The sequence below is a fragment of the Diuraphis noxia genome, unplaced genomic scaffold (genome assembly GCF_037042655.1).
Source record: "Diuraphis noxia isolate RWA-SAM2 unplaced genomic scaffold, SU_Dnox_SAM2 contig0001, whole genome shotgun sequence".
NCBI classification, from domain to species: Eukaryota; Metazoa; Arthropoda; class Insecta; order Hemiptera; family Aphididae; genus Diuraphis; species Diuraphis noxia.
In genome coordinates this window covers 67699987-67720822 of record NW_028301711.1, presented here as the reverse complement: position 1 = coordinate 67720822, position 20836 = coordinate 67699987, and the positions used below count along the sequence as shown (strand labels likewise).

Below are 20836 nucleotides of genomic sequence, written 5' to 3'. Positions count from 1 at the left end.
GATAATAAAACTCACCTATATATATAAATATATATAGTTTTTAAATTGTTATACATTTTATAGGTGCAGTACGTGTATAATTTTTGAAACATTAAACATGATTTTAACATTTAGTTAAATTTATATTTTTTTTTATCATACCTTTCAAAATAGTAATAATTTTAAATAATTTTTTTCTTGAGAATGAAGATTTTATATTTTAAGAGTTAAAAAAATTTAAAAATTTTTCCCGTATGCGTAAAGATTCATTGGTTCCTCTTCGATTATTGTCTTCAATCTGACTAAAGCCTGCGCTTGACTCATCTTCGTCGGAGGTTATATCTACATCACTATTGTTCACGCGAAGATAGTTGTGCAATATACATGTAGCTAAGACAATTTTTTTAGTAGTTTCTTCCTTTACCTCTATCGGTCCTTTGTAAACCCTCCATTTTTTTGTAAGAATGCCGAAAGCATTTTCAACCACACGCCTTGCACGGCATAGTCTGTAATTATAATTATCTAGCCTTGGATCACTTCTTGATAGTCTCCGTGGAAAGGGCTTCATTAAATATGATTTTAGAGCAAATGCCTCATCTCCAATTAAAACCATAGGCGTATCTTCCCTTTGGCCAGGCAATGGTGCATTTTGTGGTACATTTAATGTACCAGCTTCTAGTCGTTTGCCCATAGTTGACTCCTCTAAAATACCACCATCTGAATTTCGACCATATCCACCAACGTCAACACAAATAAATTTATAGCTTGGATCGACTATAGCCATCAAAACAATTGAAAATTTTTTGAGATAGCAAAAATTTCGGGTTCCACTGTTATTGGGAGATTTTATAGTGACATGTTTCCCATCAATGCTACCTATACAATTGGGGAATTGCCATTTTTCGTAAAAACCTCGTGCAGATTCTTCCCAAATGTTCGTGGTAGGTTCAGGCATAAACATTGGTCCCATAACTTTAATAATAGACTCACTGACCTCTGTGACAATGTTACTAACAGTAGAAAACCCAACACGGAAACTATGGCCTATTGTCGAAAATGAGTCACCAGTGGCAAAATATCTAAAAAAAAATTAAAAATTGTATAAGATATATTTTAAAGTTAAATATTAGATAGGTAGATAAATAATAAAAGTAAAATATTTATTATATTTAAGAATATTAATTTTTTTTTAATTTATACGGTTGTGTTAGGAGAAACTTTAAAAACAAAGTGGAACTTAAGAGATAATTACCAAAAACATTTAAGAGCAAATAAGACAACTACTGGTCAAGCTGCAGGTGCTACAAAAGGAAAGCACTTGGATACATACAAATATTGGGCCTGGGCAAATCATTTGGAGTTTTTAAAACCACATTTGAGTTTCGCTAAGTATGTATTTCTATAAATAAATGAATATTTTTAAAAAGAAAAACTTTAATTTGGTATTAAATTAATTAGTACGTTGTTTGTGATAAATAGGACTATGATTTATATGTGTTTATGAGTTTAAAATACAAAAATTTAATATAATATATATTTATACGACCAAAATATGTAATATGAAAATATTGTGTTAAAAATTAAAAATTATTATAGATTATGTAAAAAATTAATGTGTTAAAACTTAAAAACAAACTTTTTATTAATCAATTTGATTACAATATTGCGGACCACTTAACTGCACTTTAAAATGTTCTGTTCCGCATGCAGATAGTAAATAAAATATTACTAATAAGACGTAATAATGATAAAACAAAAATCTAATATATTATGTAAATTATTTTTAAAAATAGTTTATAATTTAAATAATAATATTTAGATAATATAATTTTGTTTTTAGCACAATGTCTAATGTTCCAGTAGTAGATTCCGAAGAAAGGCTAGACATACAGGACAATATTTATGAAAACGATAAAAGCAATGAAAAAATTCCAGAAAAAGGAAAAAAAAGATCACTGGAACGAGAAAAAGTTGATGTACCAATCGAATCTAATGTCGATAAAGTGTTAGAGCATTTGAATAAAAAACAAAAGATCCCACTTTATGCAGTTGAAATGCTTATGTTAAGCCATGCTAAAATAATTAAAACTTTTTCTCCGAGACGACAAGCCATAGCAAAATAAAATATTACAGAAATTGTTACAAATTTGGAATTGTAACAGATTGAAGAAAATGAACATCGTCAATATTATCAATCATCTCCACTAACATACCAGCCTATAGATGATGTGCAGACATACCAGCCTACAAGTGATGTAATTAATTTGTCAACTGCAGACCATGCTAGCAATTATAATATACATCAATTATAATTTATGATTAAAGTGCCATAAAAACTAAAATTGTAAAATTCAAATTCATTAAACTAAACTTATCAAATGTAATACCCCTAGCTACTTTTTAATTGTATTATTATATGTAAAATTAAATATAATATTTTGGTTTCGTAAAATACAGTTATAATATTACAAAATCATACCTTAGTGAAATCGCTAGCCGTTCCGATGGTGGTATTGGATTACGAAAGTTTGTTGGCATTTTTTGAATGTCATCGATAATCCATCCCAAAATTTGATCGAAACACTCGGGAGTCATTCTAAAATATATGTGAAACCTTTCTGGGTCCTTTCTTAATTCAGGCATTAGAGTACAATACTCTCCAGATATCTCTCGTTCCTTATTAATACTATGAACCCAACATTTTCTTATTTTCTTTCTATAACGAAGTATATTTTTTTAATTGTTTTAAATTACAATTATTATATAAAGTAAAAATACCTTTTACGTTCTTCATCATCTGCCACTATTGCTGCCAAAAGTAAAATTTCGTCATCTTCTGATTCTGATGATAAATATACGTCCATTGTATATTTGTACGTAGTAATGGATACACGAATATTATGTGATTAAACTTTTTAAACACGTGCCTTCGACAGTTGAACGTGGTATGAAATTATGGTATGGGTTCGCATTTAAGCAATTACTGTTCTTATCATAAGATAAAATTACCTATAGCTTACAGGAATGCTTAGGCATTCTCCTCTTTCCCTTTTTATTTTGGGTCAGTCAATGCAGTTATTATTATTTTACTATACTAGCTATACTAACTATACTAATGACTTCCTAATGAGCTTAGATAATATCTATTACCCAATCTATAAAATCTATACAATATTATTATTTTCCTATAGCCCATACGGTCATTAAATTATGTCGTATACTCGTATAATTATATGGTAATGAATAAATAACAATTAATTATATTATTTATAATTTTGGTTACAATATTGTGTGAAGATTATCAGAAATAACTTTTAAACATTTAAACAAATTTAAACATTTAAAGCTTATAAAAAAATCAGGTCACCGCCACCGCCACCGCGGCAGTGTATGGGGACCTTTACAATATAATATGTATTTAATATGTACTATCTGTTAGCGTGACACACACTATATGCTATTCATTTTACCTTGTATATATCAGAGTTGTACAAACTGTATGTCAAGTCTCCCATATGGAATATACAACATAAGTATAACATTTGACAATATTGTAATACTTATGTTATTATTATTATTATTATTATTATTATTTAGAAAGGTCAATTGTTGTTATAATAAGTGTATATTATATTATTTAATCTTGAAACGAATTTTATTATACAAATATTCGTGGCTGTGTATTTTAATTGTCTGCAAGGGTTCTACTAGACCTCGCCGGCGGTCGTGTATACCATAATCCTCCTTTTAAATATAATTTTAGAGTAAATATAATTTCGACTCGTTATATACAATATTATATTCTCTAAATATCTGTATTCATATTATGGGCGTGAATATAGAGTTTTTTCACACAAATAAGTCGCATTTGGCTGCACATAGAAGTGATGTGAGTCACGTTGGTACCATGCGTCGTGATGGTCCGACGCTCGGACATTGTCAAGACAATGCATAGCGATTAGCTGTAAGACGTACAGGAGTCGATCAAGGGTCCATATGCATATCAATCGATGTATTACACACAAAATAGTCCACCGACCGTTTAAGACGTAGTCATTCGGTTCCTGTGCGTAAGGACCTCCGACACACGTGCTTAGGTCAAAATAACTCGATATAACGCGCAAGAGCCGTCAATCCTTATTTCGTCTGTAATCTACACATGTGTCTCACATCAATCGGTGTACCCGTCAAATATTGTACACATCGAACGATGTTGACGGGTGCGGACGTTGATAATAATTTTGGTCAGCTGACCATCGGCCATCGAATATTAAATCAGCCGTATTTTTTCGCTATCACAAAACAGTCCTCTCTGCTGTCTAACACCGCCTATCAACAAGTTCTAAATCTTGCAACATATAAATATTTGTGTGTGTGCGTGTATGTGTGTATTTATGTATATGTATACCTATATAATTTACATCTGGGTTCTACGTTCGCACGGTCTCACGGCCAACTCCACATTCCTTACAAATTCTTTTAAAAATAATTTGTAGAATAATATAATATACACGGAATTATTATATTTCACCCTTATATTATGGGTACGAATATCGAGTTTAGTCCACACAAATAGCCACATCTGGCGACGGGCATAGACGGGGTAGGCCAGCCTACGTCGGTGACCCGACGGACACACATGGTCAAGACGACGCATTCCGGTATACCACGCGCAGGAGCCGCTCGAGAATCACCCTTTTTCACATGGTCATCTGTGTTCTCATGGCCTAGACAGCTACGGTTAGACGATTCGACGGTCGGGCGGACGCACATGGCCAAGACAGTGACCGTCGGACAATCCGACGGATGCACGTGGTTGAGACGTCACATTCCGGTATACATCGCGCAGGAGCCGCTCGAAGATCGACCTTTTTCACTCTAATTTACACATGTGTGTGTATATTAATCGGTCAATCGTTGTACCCGCTCAATATTGCGCACGCCGAACGGTATAGGTGGGGGTGGCCGTCGATGACGATAATTTTGGACACTTGACCGCTGGCCACTGAATATCAAATCAGTCGTATATTTTCACCATCGCAAACCAGACCTCTTCGCCTAATATCGTCTATCAACAAGTTCTAAATCTTACAACATATCTGTTCTAATAAAGTGAGTTTTATTTAATAATAATAATTATTATTATATGCAGTCTTATTACTTCGAGCCTAATGCCTATAGTTTTTAAAATATCATTCGTTTATGTATTATACAAAATTAACAGGAATTATATTTTTCAGTTCTGAATTCATTCATCACATTCAACTCATTCACATCATTCAACACAATATTCAATTACGTCAAACCATCCCCAACTACAGGATCTACTAAAAATAAAAGTGAGTTAATTTAATTAATTAAACAAATTATACAATTGTGTCAAACTCAATTTTTATTCAATATTAATAGACAATATTTTTGTTTTAGTTCAACTCGTCTCCGTAGTTCACCCGCAGACCACGTGTCACCTTAAAAATCTTCGCAGAATTTATCTCGACAACTTAAAGTGAGTCGATTTTTACTCTAATAAAATAATAATAAAAATATCTATTCACGCATAGCGGTATACACGTGTACACTTGCGTTTAGCTAATTTAATTTTAATTTTTTTTTTTTTTTTTTTTTTACTGTCCTCAGCGTACTATAATGGCATTCCTCCAGTCCCTGAAGACCCAAGTAAACAGTGTAAACCTTTCAATCAGTGAACTCGCCAAGGACGTCTCGTACCCGGTCCGCACGATGAAAAATGTGAACACTAAGTTTGGGACCTCTGTGTCATGCGTTTTAATAGATGTTGTAAACACTCAGACAATAAATATTTTCCTGCATAAAGCCATCAAAATGACAGACGAGGAAATTTCTGAATATAATCTTGGTAGTGTCCCCGGGGTAAGCCTCATATATCGAGGATTAAATAAGAGGAGCTTCATTATAGATTTTGAATGAATTATTTAATATAACTCTTCAATATATATATATTATTATGCTCATCATTATTATTATTATTATTATTTGTAATAAAAATAATTACAAATATGTTGTTATTCTCATTTTATCTATATCCTATAATTTTAAGGCTCGTATAATATAATTATATACATTTCACAAGTTATATAATTATTCTGTCCGAGATGAGTCGGTTTTAAAAAAATATATTATTTAATAATTATTATAAGGTTAATCCTTACATACATTATTAACGAGTAGAATAATATAATCATTTTCATCGAAATAATATGTGATTTTTTTTTTAAAATTATTCTAATATTATAAAAGGTCTCGATATAAGGTTTCGATATTTAATAGTCGATATTTTTATACTCATTCAGGAGACGTATAATTATATACATATAATACATATACATATATAATTATATACATTTATCGTGTTGTATAATTATTCTCGCAAAGATGAGATGGTTTTTTTTTTTTTTTTAAATATTATATAAGGTTTATATTATTTAATAATAATATCAATATACGCATTTAGAAGACGTATAATATAATTATTCTCACAGAGATGGTTTTTTTTTTTTTAATATGATATAAGGTTTATATTATTTAATAATGATATCAGTAAGCGTTTAATAAAAATTATATGGATTACGGGAAAAAAAAATTCCAGAAACAAAATTTCAGTATATAATAATATTTTATCTAAATAACATTATAGAATTATAAATATAAATATCCAAGTTAAATTTCAACAACAATTTTTTTTTCCAATGAAGAGTTTCTTTAGGGGGACTGTTATCCCACCAATGTAAGTGACTCGAATGAAAAGACTGCGCATCGTCTGAAAATATGACACACGATTTAGTTTTTTTTTTTTAAAAAAACTATAAGTAGTAATTTTATTTATATATATTAAGACTCACTTAATATTTCTACGCTGTTGGAGAATTGACCGGATAGCAGGTGTTGCATAGGTGGCGGCGAGCCCGAGTCTGGTGATTTCCACGGAAATCTTTGTCCTGCATGTAACCCGAGCGGATAATTATTGACGTCGAGTTTTTCGACTGCGGCTACTTGTAACGTGTAATCGTGGAGATCGTATGATTTCGCGAATAAATCAGGTGACTGAAAATAAAATAAATTTTAATTTAAGTAGAGTGGTACTAAATGATAATTGAAAAACTTACCACGCATCGATCCTTGCAGGGAACATAGTCGAAAAATGAACACTCCTCAGACTTATTAGGTAACATATTATTATTAATATATCGTTATTGAACGTTCGTAAATGTTTAACTTCAAACACTGACTGACTACACAACCGTCATAGCAGAGACCCGTGTGCGGGCATTTAAATCTTCAATCCGCGCCTTATCACAGAGCGAATGAGCGGGGGTTTTTAAATAATATAACCAAGACCGTGGTATATGGCGGGTAAGTTAAGTCTGTGTAGATGAGAACGTCTTTTTTTTTTTGGAAAAAGAATAGGCGCGGTATACAATATTTCTTTAAGGGGTAATGTATAGGTTATATATATTTTGTGCCCTTTGCAGTGTACGTTGAAACACAGGGCGTAATCTTTCTAAAAGTGATACTAAAATAATAACAATTTAAAACATGGTATTATATACGAAACGTAGTTAATATAATTTTTTACAATCGTTCATACACATAATTTTATAAACATCGAGCGTATTTCTCGATTATACAATATATATACAGTTATTTTATCGAGTTATATAATATAATCATACATGTGATAATTTAACAATAATAATAAAAATAATAACAATAATAATAATAATAGTTTAGTAATTTATGCGGTGATGACCGTGTGCGTACGTGGAAATGTTATCGGGTAATACACGACGCTTATCGTCAGCCCTGTTTAAAACTAATTTCATAGTCCTAATCGTACGCAATTCGTGTTTAAACGACCGTATAGAGACATTTTCTCTATACGATGTAAAAGGCATATAGCTATAACAGTGTGACGGGTGTGTGGTCGACGGTGAATTTGTTGCAGACGTTTGAGGCGTTCCGATGAATTTGCGCGACAGCTTTCAGTGCGGAATCGCCTGCGATCATTTTCCCCATACTGGCGTCGAACTCATTGTCACAGGATTCTGCATCGTCGTCCGTGTCGGTGAATAAGCACCGTTTATGTTCGGCGAAAGTGAGGTGATTTCTGATCACGTGCCCCATAACACCCTTCGCGTGAATGGTAATCTCCTCTTCCACGTCGTACGCATAAGACTTGGCGCGCAAAGCAACGAATTCGTAAACGGTCCTGGAACCACACTCGAATTTAAAACATCCGGGAATACGCTTCCGAGCAGCCGTATAACACATGTGGTCGTGTGGGAAATTCGAGGTGTCCATAAACCGCATCAAATTAGGATTTTTTATCAGGTCCATGAAGAAATCGTTCGTCGTCACGCGGTAGAATAGTGAATCTGAAACAAGTTATAATAATAATAATATATAAGAACCGCATGAGTCTACACGTGAGATTTACGATAGACGTACCGGTATCTGTGTATAGCAGCTCGATCTTATCGCAGTAATGTCGCTTCATGACATCGTAATGAAACCCGTACATTACAACTTTACTCAGTTCCAGTACGGCGAATCCTATGTATATGGGCTTACAGAAATCCACTTCCTTAGTATGTTGCGTGACAACCGAGAGATTTTCATTGTATGTCGTGCAGTACTTGAACGTCGGACGATTTATCAGCTTCCGCATTCTGACTGGACACGATACAAGCTCCAAATTAAATCGTAACCGCATATTTTCGAAAGTTTTCCCTGCATACATACATAATATAGTTATCATGAAGTAAGTTTGAACGGGTTAAAGCTCGAAAAAAAACTCGTACAATTTATAACAATAACATACCGTACACTGAATTAATTTAAATCCTTGAAAAACTTTTCTTCGAATTTGTTTTTCGCCTGTTTGCGTAATTCGGTGTTGAGATTAATGTACGGGGCCAACCACGGAGATTGTCGGAACTCCAACACTCTGTACGTCTGAAAAGTATGATAATAAGTTATAAGATCCGTATACACATAGTAATAATAATAATAATATTATAATAATCACTTTTTCGACTACGACTCCATGAGCCATGGCCTGTTTTAAATTCATATAATGAACCACGTAGCGTTCTTTCCGCAGAAATGTGACCATCAACTTTCGGACAGTTGACCCGTGCGGTATGCTGGCGTGAGGCAAGAACGGCATATCGTTGTGGGCGTCGTGCAGATCCTGCGGGTATATTATATTCACCTCGTAAAATCTACCCACATCGTCCGTCGCACGCATCCACTCTAACTGAGCCAGCGCGACCTCTGGATTTCCCGCGTACCATACGAAATCCCCAATCGGCATATACTGACAAATCGCGTACCCGTATAAATTGTTTGCTAAATAAATACGGTAAAACATGGATTAATATACGCGTACATGTAAATTCATATTTTATAATCACCATCTAAGTATATGAGCGACGTGTTGGGTTCTTCGGCATTGTATCCGGGCGTCTCGGGATTGTTGGCACGCGCGTGACGCTTGCTTGCCTGCACGAGCCCGCCACGCGTGGCTGACTCTAAAAATAGGATTTTCTCGAAATCGGTCAAAAGTTCAAGTTCGACTTTCGTAAGTTTCAACATACAGTCAAAACTGAATCCGGGTGACGTGTAGTAGTGCGCGGGGTCCAGGTGATATGTGGTCATGCATATATCTCTGAAATTTTCGAACACGTCAGCGCTTAACAACACGTCGACTCTAAGATATAAATCGCTATAAGCGCCGAGCGTCGTGCAACCAAAATGATTCCAAACTCGTATTGCGTGATCGTAGTCTTCGTCGCTAACGTGCATCTCCGTCAACGCGCTATAGAATAGAAACTTATCCGGTAACGATGGTACTAGGAATTTATCCCACGAATCCGTTCGTACGGATAAACGCCTTTCCGCGTGACCAACGACATCTCCGACGGGGCGAACACTTTCGTGACTTCGCGAAACTTATCAAAGTTCGCGGAGGAGAGATTCTCTGCCAAGTGTGCCAAGCTCGACGCCATGAACCGACACGTGTCTACAAACCTGACGGAGAACGAGTTATTTATATATTTCGAAAATGAAATATACTTTTCCTCGGTGTTCGCTATTACCGATATTCGGTTATTGTTGTCGTCGTCGTTCGCTAAATTTGTCACGATAAAATGTGCGTCGTAGTTGAACAGATTATGTAGGAAGCAAGGTACGAATTTTGGCGTTTTCAACTTAAGGTTGCACGTGTTACATAATGTTTTAAGAAACCGGCCCGACAAGTGGTCGTGGTGTGCAGTTTTACAGTTGTGTTCGCTAAACGCACAGCTGCACAAGTCACACATTGTCTGGGCTTCATGCACGCGGCAATCCTCAACACTCATAATAATCGGTACATTTACTTCCTTATATAATCTGGATATTTTATCGGCAACACCGAGCACATCGCGGACAAAGCGTTTGGCGACATCGTCCTCGGTCACCGAACCTCGAAAAATGACCGGAGCTCGCGGTATGTCGAACTGGTCAAACAACTCTGTCGGGACACCCTCCGCCGCGACAACATGGTAGCCGTAGCTCATTGGACGATGTTCGTGAATCGCCGCGGTATTCGTGCCTTGTTTTCGTCCCGTTTTCAGTAATAAGGCTTCGAAGTCGGCATACACTACGAATGGAACTCGCTCAGTCTTACACCACGCCTCGAATTTAAGCGTGTCCCCTTCTTTCGGCATAAGAGGCACAATGGGTTTGTGCGTACCGCACAACAATCGGTGATTCTCCAACGCCCGCTCACCGTGTAGTTTATATTTTAATGGGCGGTCCTCGAAACTGGTGAAACATCGCTTGCAGAAAAATAAGCGATGCTGGTGATTATTTTTTTGCGGGCTGGCAAGTCGTGAAAAATTAGAAATAAAAGCGTAATGATTATCTTCATCCTTTCCGGTAATCAGTAGCAAATCAAAATGATCCGCTTTTTCTTCATCCACGATGCGCAGCGGGTATGCGACAGATTGTGTGGACGACTTTTTATTGTTTTTATTTTTCTCACAATTCCTTATACCGTATACATTGACGCTCGTCCCGGGATTCGACTTTTCAAATACCTTTATCTCTGACACCGGAGTGGGGGTTGATAGTGCAGAAAAGTCGTATCGGTGTTCTTCCCTCGAATAATTCGCGCCTACTCGCGTGCGATCGCGAAGTACGTGTTTGGCTAGGATCGCCCACTTGAAACATTGTCGGTCGATATTTTGAGGGTTGACAACGGCCTCCCGATTCAGAATACTTTCCGGCAACGACAAGTACGACGAACCCCCCATAGGCGTATACTCGTACACACCCAAGAGCAGACCGTCGATACACGATAAGGAAAATCCGCTATACTTTCCGGCGTAACAATCCTCTTCAGCCAGGAGTGTAGAGAAATCGCGATCGACCAAACCCTCGACGTTGCTGTGTGCATAGAGTTCTTGGGCTGAAGTTTTAAACGCACGATTTTGAGCTGAATTATGCAAGTTGGGTATGGCGTATGTAGCCTCTAGTTTCAAGTTGTATTTTATAGTGTTAATACACGTGTGTTCTCGTAATTTTGTGATTAGTTCGGCCTCTATCGAATTTAGGAACGCACGGTAACTGACTACATTATCGACATTTTTCCTAAAATACCACACGATCGTACGATTGAGCGAAGACTCAATCTCGATGAAGCCTGACCGATTATTAGCTTTATTCATTCGCGCCATCTTCCTTTTGATATTTTTTCAAGTATTTTCCGTATGAGCCACAAATTCCCCGGATGGCGGTGGTGAAAGCGAAAGCGGTAGTGCGGCGTTCGCGGGGGATCTTGCATCGGGTTGGGTAGCGATAGCCTGTGCGGGGGGTTCGGTAGAGATGTCCGGTATGCGGGTGGGCGTTGTGGTCTGGGGAGGGGTGGGTGTGTTCGTGTGCCGAGTCGAGATGACCGTCGGAGTCGGGACATCTGGCTGAGCGTGCGGGGTAGTAGCGGGGGGTGCCCAGTTTATTACCGATGCGCGACCTAACATATATTATTAATATTATTAATATTAATCGTTATTATTATTATCATTATTAATAAGATAAAAAAAATTATTTACCCATTGCACCGCCTACTCGTACAGCGTTGTGGAATTCGGGAGTGTTTTTAGCTATCACTATTTTAAAAATAATTTAATTAATAACCCCTAATTAGCAAAACGTTGTCGCCTGGTAAAACATCATATGTGTATTTTACGGAACGATATCGGATAATATTGAATGTACTTACTATGACGTTTTTGAACGTGGATGTTGAGTTTGTCTCGGCGAGTGAACGTCTTGAAGCATATCCCACACGAAATCATCGATCCATCGTGAGTTTTAGCGTGTCTGTTCAGACCGCACTTATGAGCGTACACTTTTCCACACATTGTACAATTAAAAATTTTCGAGAATGATATACAAACAACGTTTTAAAATAATAATAAAATGTAGGCGAGAAGATGAATATACGCAAGGACGTGGAACGTGTTTAAACTCTGCGGACAGACTGATCTGTCAGGCAGTGTTGCCAGGTCAACGATTAAGAAAATTCCACCAAATCATCTCAAACTTCCCTATTTTACCAAAATTTCCCTTTCGATTTATTAGTTATTAAACGTCATTTCTAAAAAAAAAAAAAAAGCAAATTGACATTTAACAGTGTACTTCTTGTACAATTTTATTGTAAAATAAATAAACTAATAATTCGGTAGGAACTCCCTTACATCAAAATTGACCAACAAAAACATATTAATTTAAAGACTAGGTATAGGTAATTAGAAATATTTATAAAAAAATTAACATAGTCATAGTAAATCATAAACTCAAACAACTAAAACAAATTAATTTAAAGACTAGGTAATTAGAAATATTTATAGAAAAATTAACATAGTCATAGTAAAACATAAACTCAAACAACTAAAACAAATTAATTTAAAGACTAGGTAATTAGAAATATTTATAGAAAAATTAACATAGTCATAGTAAATCATAAATTCAAACAACTAAAACAAATTAATTTTAAGACTAGGTAATTAGAAATATTTATAGAAAAATTAACATAGTCATAGTAAATCATTAACTCAAACAACTAAAACAAATTAATTTTAAGACTAGGTAATTAGAAATATTTATAGAAAAATAAACATCAGTAAGTATATGAGATCTATGAATACAAATTGGTATGATTATGTAATGATATATGGTCTTTATGTATCTTAAAGTCAACGCACGTTTGATTTTTGTCTTGAAACGATGATCTAATAATTGCGATTGAATTAAGAGTTTCATCCCCAATGCGATTCCTTTTTTTTGTTTTTACGTCATTTACAATAAATTGAGAAAATACGTTCCACTTCAGCGTTTGAATGAGGCAACGTTAAAATTAACTTGGCCAACATACTCAAATTTGGAAAACTAGGTGAATCGATCATTAAATTTTTTAACATTGAAATTTCTTTCCACATATCACCTATATTAACACCTCCAAGATATTTTAAACGTACAATATCCGAGTTACTCAATGAAAATGGAAGTTGACGCCATTCTTCCGTTAATTTATATAGATCAATAAAATCTTTAAAATGATGTTTTAGTAAAGGCATGTCCATTAAATCTGAACGGTTTGACGAATTCAGAGCAATTTCAGGATCTAAAAATGTAATTTCTTTAAAGAAATTGTCATTAACTGGAAGTCGTTTTAAAATTTCTTCAGCTGCTGTAATGCAAAAGTTTTGACATTTTTCTTTAAACTTTATAACATTTTCTTCAGACTGCAAATTAACTCTTGACATTCAGCTCCAACAAAAAGTTCACTTAAAGGCAATAAATTGTTAAGATGTTTTAAGTTAAGACTGCTAATGTTGTTATTTAACAACGACGGTTTAATGAAATTTTGGCATAAACTTTTCATTAAATTTAATGATAAATCAAACATTTTATGGATCATAATTTGTCTGCTTTGAAATAGAGCATTAAACGAATTTAAATAATTTAGAGCATACTTTAGAAACAAGAAGTAACATTTAGTAAATGGATTTAATAGCTCATCCATTATGGTTTGTGCAGATTTTAGTTTGTCGTCAAATACTGCAACTCTAAAATAATTGGTGAGACTATCCCAACATTCGAGTACTCTGACAACGCATTGATGCATGGCTAGCCAACGAGTATCCTCAACCAATTGAGCACACCGTTTAGCGCTACCAGATACATAAGAATAAATTGATCGCATTAATTGTTCAACTGTTCTTGGTAAATGCATGCATGCTTTAGAGGCAACTAAAGCCGACGAATGGCAGATACACTGCATTTTAATAACGTTTGGAGAGTCCTTTTTGATTAAAGTCATAAAAGAATTTTGACTACCAACCATAACAGACACACCGTCACAAGCTACTCCTATAACATTTTTTATAGGAATATCTTTTTTCAGTAAACATTCTTTAAAATGATTATAAATACTTTTTGCAGAACAATCAAGGGCATTTACAGGTACAAGTTCCAAAAGCTTGGTATGTATAACACCACTTTCAGAGTGGACAAATCTTACCAATAAGCATAAGAATTTACTACATGTTAAATCAGTACTCTCATCGACTAACACTGAAAATGGATTTGTTTTTAAAATATCAATTGTATTATTAATTTCAACAGGAGCAACAACATTTTTAATAATACTTGTTAGTTTGGTACGATGAAGACTTATTGCTTTACAAATCTTAGAATCTGGGAAAATGTCTTGTAACACAGGCGTCAAATGGTCTACAGTTTGAAAAGCAATGTTATGTTCTCCAAAGAAAGATGCTAATTTGATTTCAGCTTTTTTTACATTATTTTGAAACGTTTCAACTTCTTTAAGATTAGACAAGGAGAATGCGGGTTTCATTCCTTGTATACTTTTGACATTTAATTTATGTTTGATACCAACAGAATGCTTTTCAATTTCACTTTTGCCACTTACCAGTATTGTATTACATGCAATACATTTGCACTTGGTATTATCCGATGGAACTTCTCTAAGCCATAGTTTAAATTCATTTTTTAATAACCATTCCGGTTGGAATACTTTTTTTTTGTAAACTCTTGATGATTCTTCTTTAGAGAGCTCATTCCTTTTTACGCACGCTTCTTTTTTGGAGTTACACTTCTGTCTGAGTCTGACATATTTGATTTAAATTATTAAGAGCTACAAAACTTAAACAATTAAATTACGGTATTAATAATGTTAAAAAGCCTATTTGGTGAGAAAATACAAATGATAATAACTGATAAGTGATAAGTTTTTGTGGGAGTTTATAATTTCCTCTATAAACGTAACCATGATAGAACCACCGGTTAAAACAATTGATAATAAAGTCTAGTTATCAATAGTTAAAACATAACCAGGTATACACCTACTTTTATTGGTTTTATCTAGAATAATATTGTGGGCACATTGATATGAACTATTTAGTGATAAAAATTTTTTTTTATTTATAAAAATATTTGTAATATCACAAATCACTATAACATAGAATAAACTTCAAGAGTTGCTAAATTTCCCACATATTAAGAAATAATTGAAAAATTTCCCTTTGTCCCTTTTCCAAAATATTATGGTAAAATTTCCCCGCGCCGTGGGAAATTCCCACACACCTGGCAACACTGCTGTCAGGGCCGCTGTTATTTCGATTTAAGAACTAATCGGCCACTAAGATTGACCAGCGCTCTTCGGCATTATATGGGGGTATGTGTTATATATATATAATTTATACACGAAATATGCGTACATAATGTATATGTTTTTACCCATGTATGTATAGGTTTTTGACCATATATGTATATGTTTTAATACATTATGTACATAATGTATATGTTTCACATGTATGTATAGGTTTTTGAGTATGTATGTTTATGTTTACGCACATTATATACATAATGTATATGTTTTTATCCATGTATGTATAGGTTTTTGACCATATATGTATACGTTTTCGTACATTATGTACATAATGTATATGTTTTTACACATGTATGTATAGGTTTTTGAGTATGTATGTATATGTTTACGCACATTATATACATAATGTATATGTTTTTACCCATGTATGTATAGGTTTTTGACCATATATGTATATGTTTTCGTACATTATGTACATAATGTTTTTACACATGTATGTATAGCTTTTTGCGTTAGTATGTGTTTTAATGCATATATGTATATGTTTTTGTGTATGTATGCGTCGAAAAACCGCGTTACAGAATCGGCGGATAGATGGCGCCACCGGCGGTGGCTCGGTGGCCAGTCGTCTATGACGTAGGTGGTACAGTCGGTAGGTGTGGGGGAGGGGTGGCTCGGTATAGCCGTGGAGGGTGAGGGGGGCTCGGTTATGACGTAGTAGGGCTCGTTATAGGCGGGGGAGCAGGTGGAGGGGGTAGTGGTTCGGGTGGGTTAGGGTGGCCCGGTATAGGCGTCTATGACGTAGGTGGCGTAGGCGGTGGTGTGGGGGAGGGGGTAGTGGTTCGGGTGGCTCAGGGTGGGTCGATATAGGCGTCTATGACGTAGGTGGCGTAGGCGGTGGTGTGGGGGAGGGGGTAGCTCGGTGGCCAGGCGTCTATGACGTAGGTGGTACGGCGGTAGGTGTGGGGGAGGGGGTGGCTCGGTAAAGCAGTGGAGGGTGAGAGGGGCTCGGTTATGACGTAGTAGGGCTCGGCATAGGCGGTAGGCAGGTGGTAGGGGTAATGGTTCGGGTGGGTTAGGGTGGCTCAGGGTGCTCAGGGTGGCTCGGGCGGGAGGGCGGGGAGGTGAAGCGGGGGGTCACTCGGAGCAGCCTTTCTACCCTACTTATGTTTCTGAGTTCAATATTTTTGTTTTACTAAAACAGTTGTTTGTCAACTCATTAAAAAAATTGTTAGCTATTCGAATATACTATTGAAATTTGTCTAACAATCATAGTTTTCGAGATTTTGATTTTTAAAAAAAAAAAAAATTGGCCGCACTTACCCCATACACGGAGAAAGTGCAAAATCATATCACCAAAAATACATAAAATGTATATAGTTTTTAGATGGGGCAACTGCCTCAAACTAAATTATATTACAAATAATTTATTTTTTGAATGGAAGAAATATCTTAAATTCTGTTCAAATGACAATACCTTCAATAATTTTTAAAATATTAAACACATTTTTAATAAACATTAAAAAGAAAGAAATACTTCATTTAACTTCAACATTTTATATTTCCTTTAATGCAAAATAATTACTTTTATACTCAGACTTTTGAGTTTACAGGTAAATATTATAAAACTAAAATAAAAAAAAAAACATAATAAAGAATATATTAATAAAAATTATTAATCAGTCTTTCCTCTATTTATTGGGAAAAGTTTCTCAGACTTATGAGTTCAGTTAGGTATACATATCACAAAATTAAAAATTAATTAAACAAATGCCAAATGAAAAATTTAAATACCCATGGCATAATACATTTTTACTTAGCCAAATTATATTGAGCAAATGATATTGCAAAGACCATTTCACCTCTTCTTCCAATACTGGGTTCTGGTAGTCTACATATTATATTATTCTCATCAATTTCGTCGATGTCGTCGTTATTAGGGTAAATGAAAGATGTAGAATTCTTATTATCATTCTCAAATTTTAAAAATCTCATCTTATAAATCTGATTTTTTATTTCATGAACCGTTTCTACATAATACACTGTTTTCTGATTTTTACCAACATAATATTTTATCAAAAGCCAATCTCCAATCTGATGCTCGGATCTTTCAAGATTCTCTTGCAACGCCAACTCAATATCAGCCCTTTCTATTTCATTTAACAAGTCACTTTCATTGGAACAGACACTCAAATTTAAAAGTAGATCATCATCAAAATTTATATTATTGTTTATAACTTTATCAATAATTTCATTTTCATTTTTCTCTGTGTCTTCTTGTATCGTTGCTACACGCTTTTTCTTTTTTTTTGTGTTCTCTTTTCATTATTTTTTTCCCTTAACATTTGAATAGCTTCTTCAGACGTTATAACTGATGCTCCACTAGTTACTTTTTTTTTTGATGACTTTTGGCTTCCAACCTGTTTCATAGAAGTTAATAAAAGTTCTTCAAATGATGTATAACTAGGAGTGGATGAAATACTATTCAATTCTTGATTATCTGTGGGACCTGGTAAATCATTGTCTTGTGGTTCTATTTTAACAATACCAAGATTTATTGAGTTGTTATTTTCTTGTGATTTCATCCATCTTTTTAAGCTCTCTGGATCAAACCTATTTTTATCAATAACTGAATTATTAAATGGATATATTCCAGCCTTTGAAAACCCATTTTTTATAATTTGTTCATCTAATTTAGTCCAAATACTACATAGTATATTGGATAGTTCATGTTTAGGAAGTTTTTGTCCTTGGTGTCTTCTCGTCCACGCACATAAACTTTCATCCCACTTGGTTTTTATAGATTTGAAGATAGCTAAATCTAAAGGTTGTAGTAAGTGACTGGAATGAGGTGGCAATAGTATAATGGTTACATTATTTTTTTTTGCCAGTTCTACCAATTTTAAATCTATATGCGAAGAATGACCATCATATATTAAAACTACAGGGTTTTCTGGTGTTGGTTTTGAAGTTTTCAAAAAGCTTTTTTCAAAATAGTTGATGAATACTTGTTTTTCCATCCAACCATTTTCAGTTGCGGCATATGTAGTTCCAGGGAAGTTAGATTTTTCACCAACCCACTTATCCCACACACTTTTACCTTTAAAAATAATTAGAGGTGGTCCCTTTTCACCAGCAGCATTACACGACATAAGAACAGACGTATTATCTCTACCAGAGCCCTGTGTTACACGAGTTGCAGCCACATTTTTTGCACCTACCACTCTTGTTTTTGAAGCATCTAAGCAGAATGATGTTTCATCTAAGTTCCAAATTCGTTCTGGTTTATCTAACAGTTTTAACTCTTTAAGGGTATTCAACAATAAATCAAAATATCCGTAGATTATAAAAGGATCACAGGCTTTTTTCCTCGCATACTCAACGATTTCTGGTTTTTTTTAAACTTAACTTATGCCTAAATGAAAAACCAAGCCACCAATCCTCTTTTGGGTAACCATTATTAAATGGATTTAATATATTATTTGTATTTAAATAATCGCCTACTAATGTCAATACTTCTTTGCGACTTAGACCATACCCAAATTTTTCCATATTTTTTAGTAGTTCTGCCAAATTCTCTTCTACAGCTAGAGTCAATGCTGGTGGACGCCCATAAGTACTAGATTTTTGCCCTCGTCTGCCCTTAATGTGATCATATAAAGTTGCCTTTGGTATGGAATAATGTTTTGATGCTCCTGTTACTGTGAATATCCCCAGTTTTATATCTTTTACAGCTGTAGAAAGAAGTGTTTTTGAATACTTAGGTTTTTCAGTTTTCCTTTTGTAGTTCCTCGCCATTTTTACTGTAACTATAATATAAGTACATAGTTTAAATATTTTAGATAAGTACTTAGGTAATTAATGTATGTATGTAGTAGGTAGCTTCAGCTTTTATGGGTGGGGAAAGTGCGACTTCACTAGTCGCATTTACCCCATTGAAACATTAGCACTTGCCCCATATATCAATTTTAACGAGGGAAGTGCATAATTTTTAAAAACAATTTTTAAACAAAACATTGAGTTAATTCAATAAGTTTAATGCAAACTAGATATAAAAAAACATAACTTACCTAAGTTTCAGCCCAGCTCGATAAAAAAAAAGGTGAGAAAAAAAATTGACTAACAAAACATTTATTACTAAAACGTGAGATAAAAACCATTTGTTTTTTCGTTAATAGATAACATCATTAAATGATATCATTACAGTGTATCCAACATTTAATGAACAATCTAGGATATTTCGACAATTGTTTTTCTATCTTCAAAGCAGTTATATGTTAAAATACAATAACATGCAGGATAGGCATTTACCCCGTTTATGCACAAGCCCCACTTTTCACCCTACCAATTTCTACCTCGCTTTCTATTATTAGTATAAGCGTTTTTCGATTCTTTTTTTCTACAATGAAAAATCGACCTTTAGTATTGTTGTGTTTATTACACCACAAACCAAATACCCACGGTCGCTGTATTCTATTTCCATAATTTCGTTGGTTATTTTCTACCGGAGTTTCAATTTCATAATTTGAAGTTTCTTCACTATCTTCATGTGGTCGTGGGTTGTAATTATCACGTTGTGAGCGATCGTGATTATATTTTCGTTAGAATATAGGTATCTGTTATCGGTAGATCACACGTTGTACCTACAACGCTTTTCACAGATAGCCGTTTATCTGTAGATCACACATTGGACCGGTCCCAATAAAACTAATTTTTGTTGACATCGCATATTGTTTTGTAGCGAATTTATAATTTTAAACTGCATTTTGGAAATATCGAAGAAATCTCTTTCTATTAGTATGATGAATTGCATTTCTAATAGTTCTATTATCTTCTGGATTACTGAAATCTGTGATTCGAATTGAAGATTCTACTTCAGTTGAAACCCTTGGTGTAATTTCTCTAAAGTTACATGCTATATTATGAAGTACTGCAGTAGCTACAATAATACTGTGAGAAGAGGAAATTTTTACATTTACACCAGTAGCTAAAAAGGGAAATCACCTTTTCCAAACACCGTAGTTTCTTTCCACAGTGTTTCGAGTTCTGATTAAAGACTCATTATATCTGTCTACAGCAACTGTAGAAATCCCTGATAATGGATCTATAACTGTGTGAGGGTTTCCGACTAGAGTCATAACATAG

The 20836-nt window shown here is 34.5% G+C and overlaps 1 protein-coding gene, 1 long non-coding RNA gene and 3 pseudogenes across 2 annotated transcripts; 1 reads left to right on the top strand and 4 right to left on the bottom strand.

The window, feature by feature from the left end:
- Window positions 1–3828: 3828 nt before the first annotated feature.
- Window positions 3829–5646, top strand: LOC149061430 (uncharacterized). Its single transcript, XR_016189677.1, has 4 exons — window positions 3829–5091; window positions 5220–5318; window positions 5407–5485; window positions 5617–5646. It is a non-coding gene; the product is annotated as an uncharacterized LOC149061430 (long non-coding RNA).
- Window positions 5647–6632: 986 nt separating this feature from the next.
- LOC149061429 (uncharacterized) lies at window positions 6633–7187 on the bottom strand. Its single transcript, XM_089214986.1, has 3 exons — window positions 7122–7187; window positions 6858–7059; window positions 6633–6775 (listed from the first exon to the last, which is right to left on the bottom strand). Exons 1-3 carry the CDS (start codon window positions 7185–7187, stop codon window positions 6633–6635), a joined length of 411 nt encoding a protein of 136 aa, XP_089071112.1.
- Window positions 7188–7742: 555 nt separating this feature from the next.
- On the bottom strand, window positions 7743–9216 carry LOC149061428 (uncharacterized; annotated as a pseudogene).
- Window positions 9217–9869: 653 nt separating this feature from the next.
- Window positions 9870–12428, bottom strand: LOC149061427 (uncharacterized; annotated as a pseudogene).
- A 5075-nt stretch (window positions 12429–17503) lies between these two features.
- LOC149061426 (uncharacterized) lies at window positions 17504–19489 on the bottom strand (annotated as a pseudogene).
- Between the last annotated feature and the right edge of the window lie 1347 nt (window positions 19490–20836).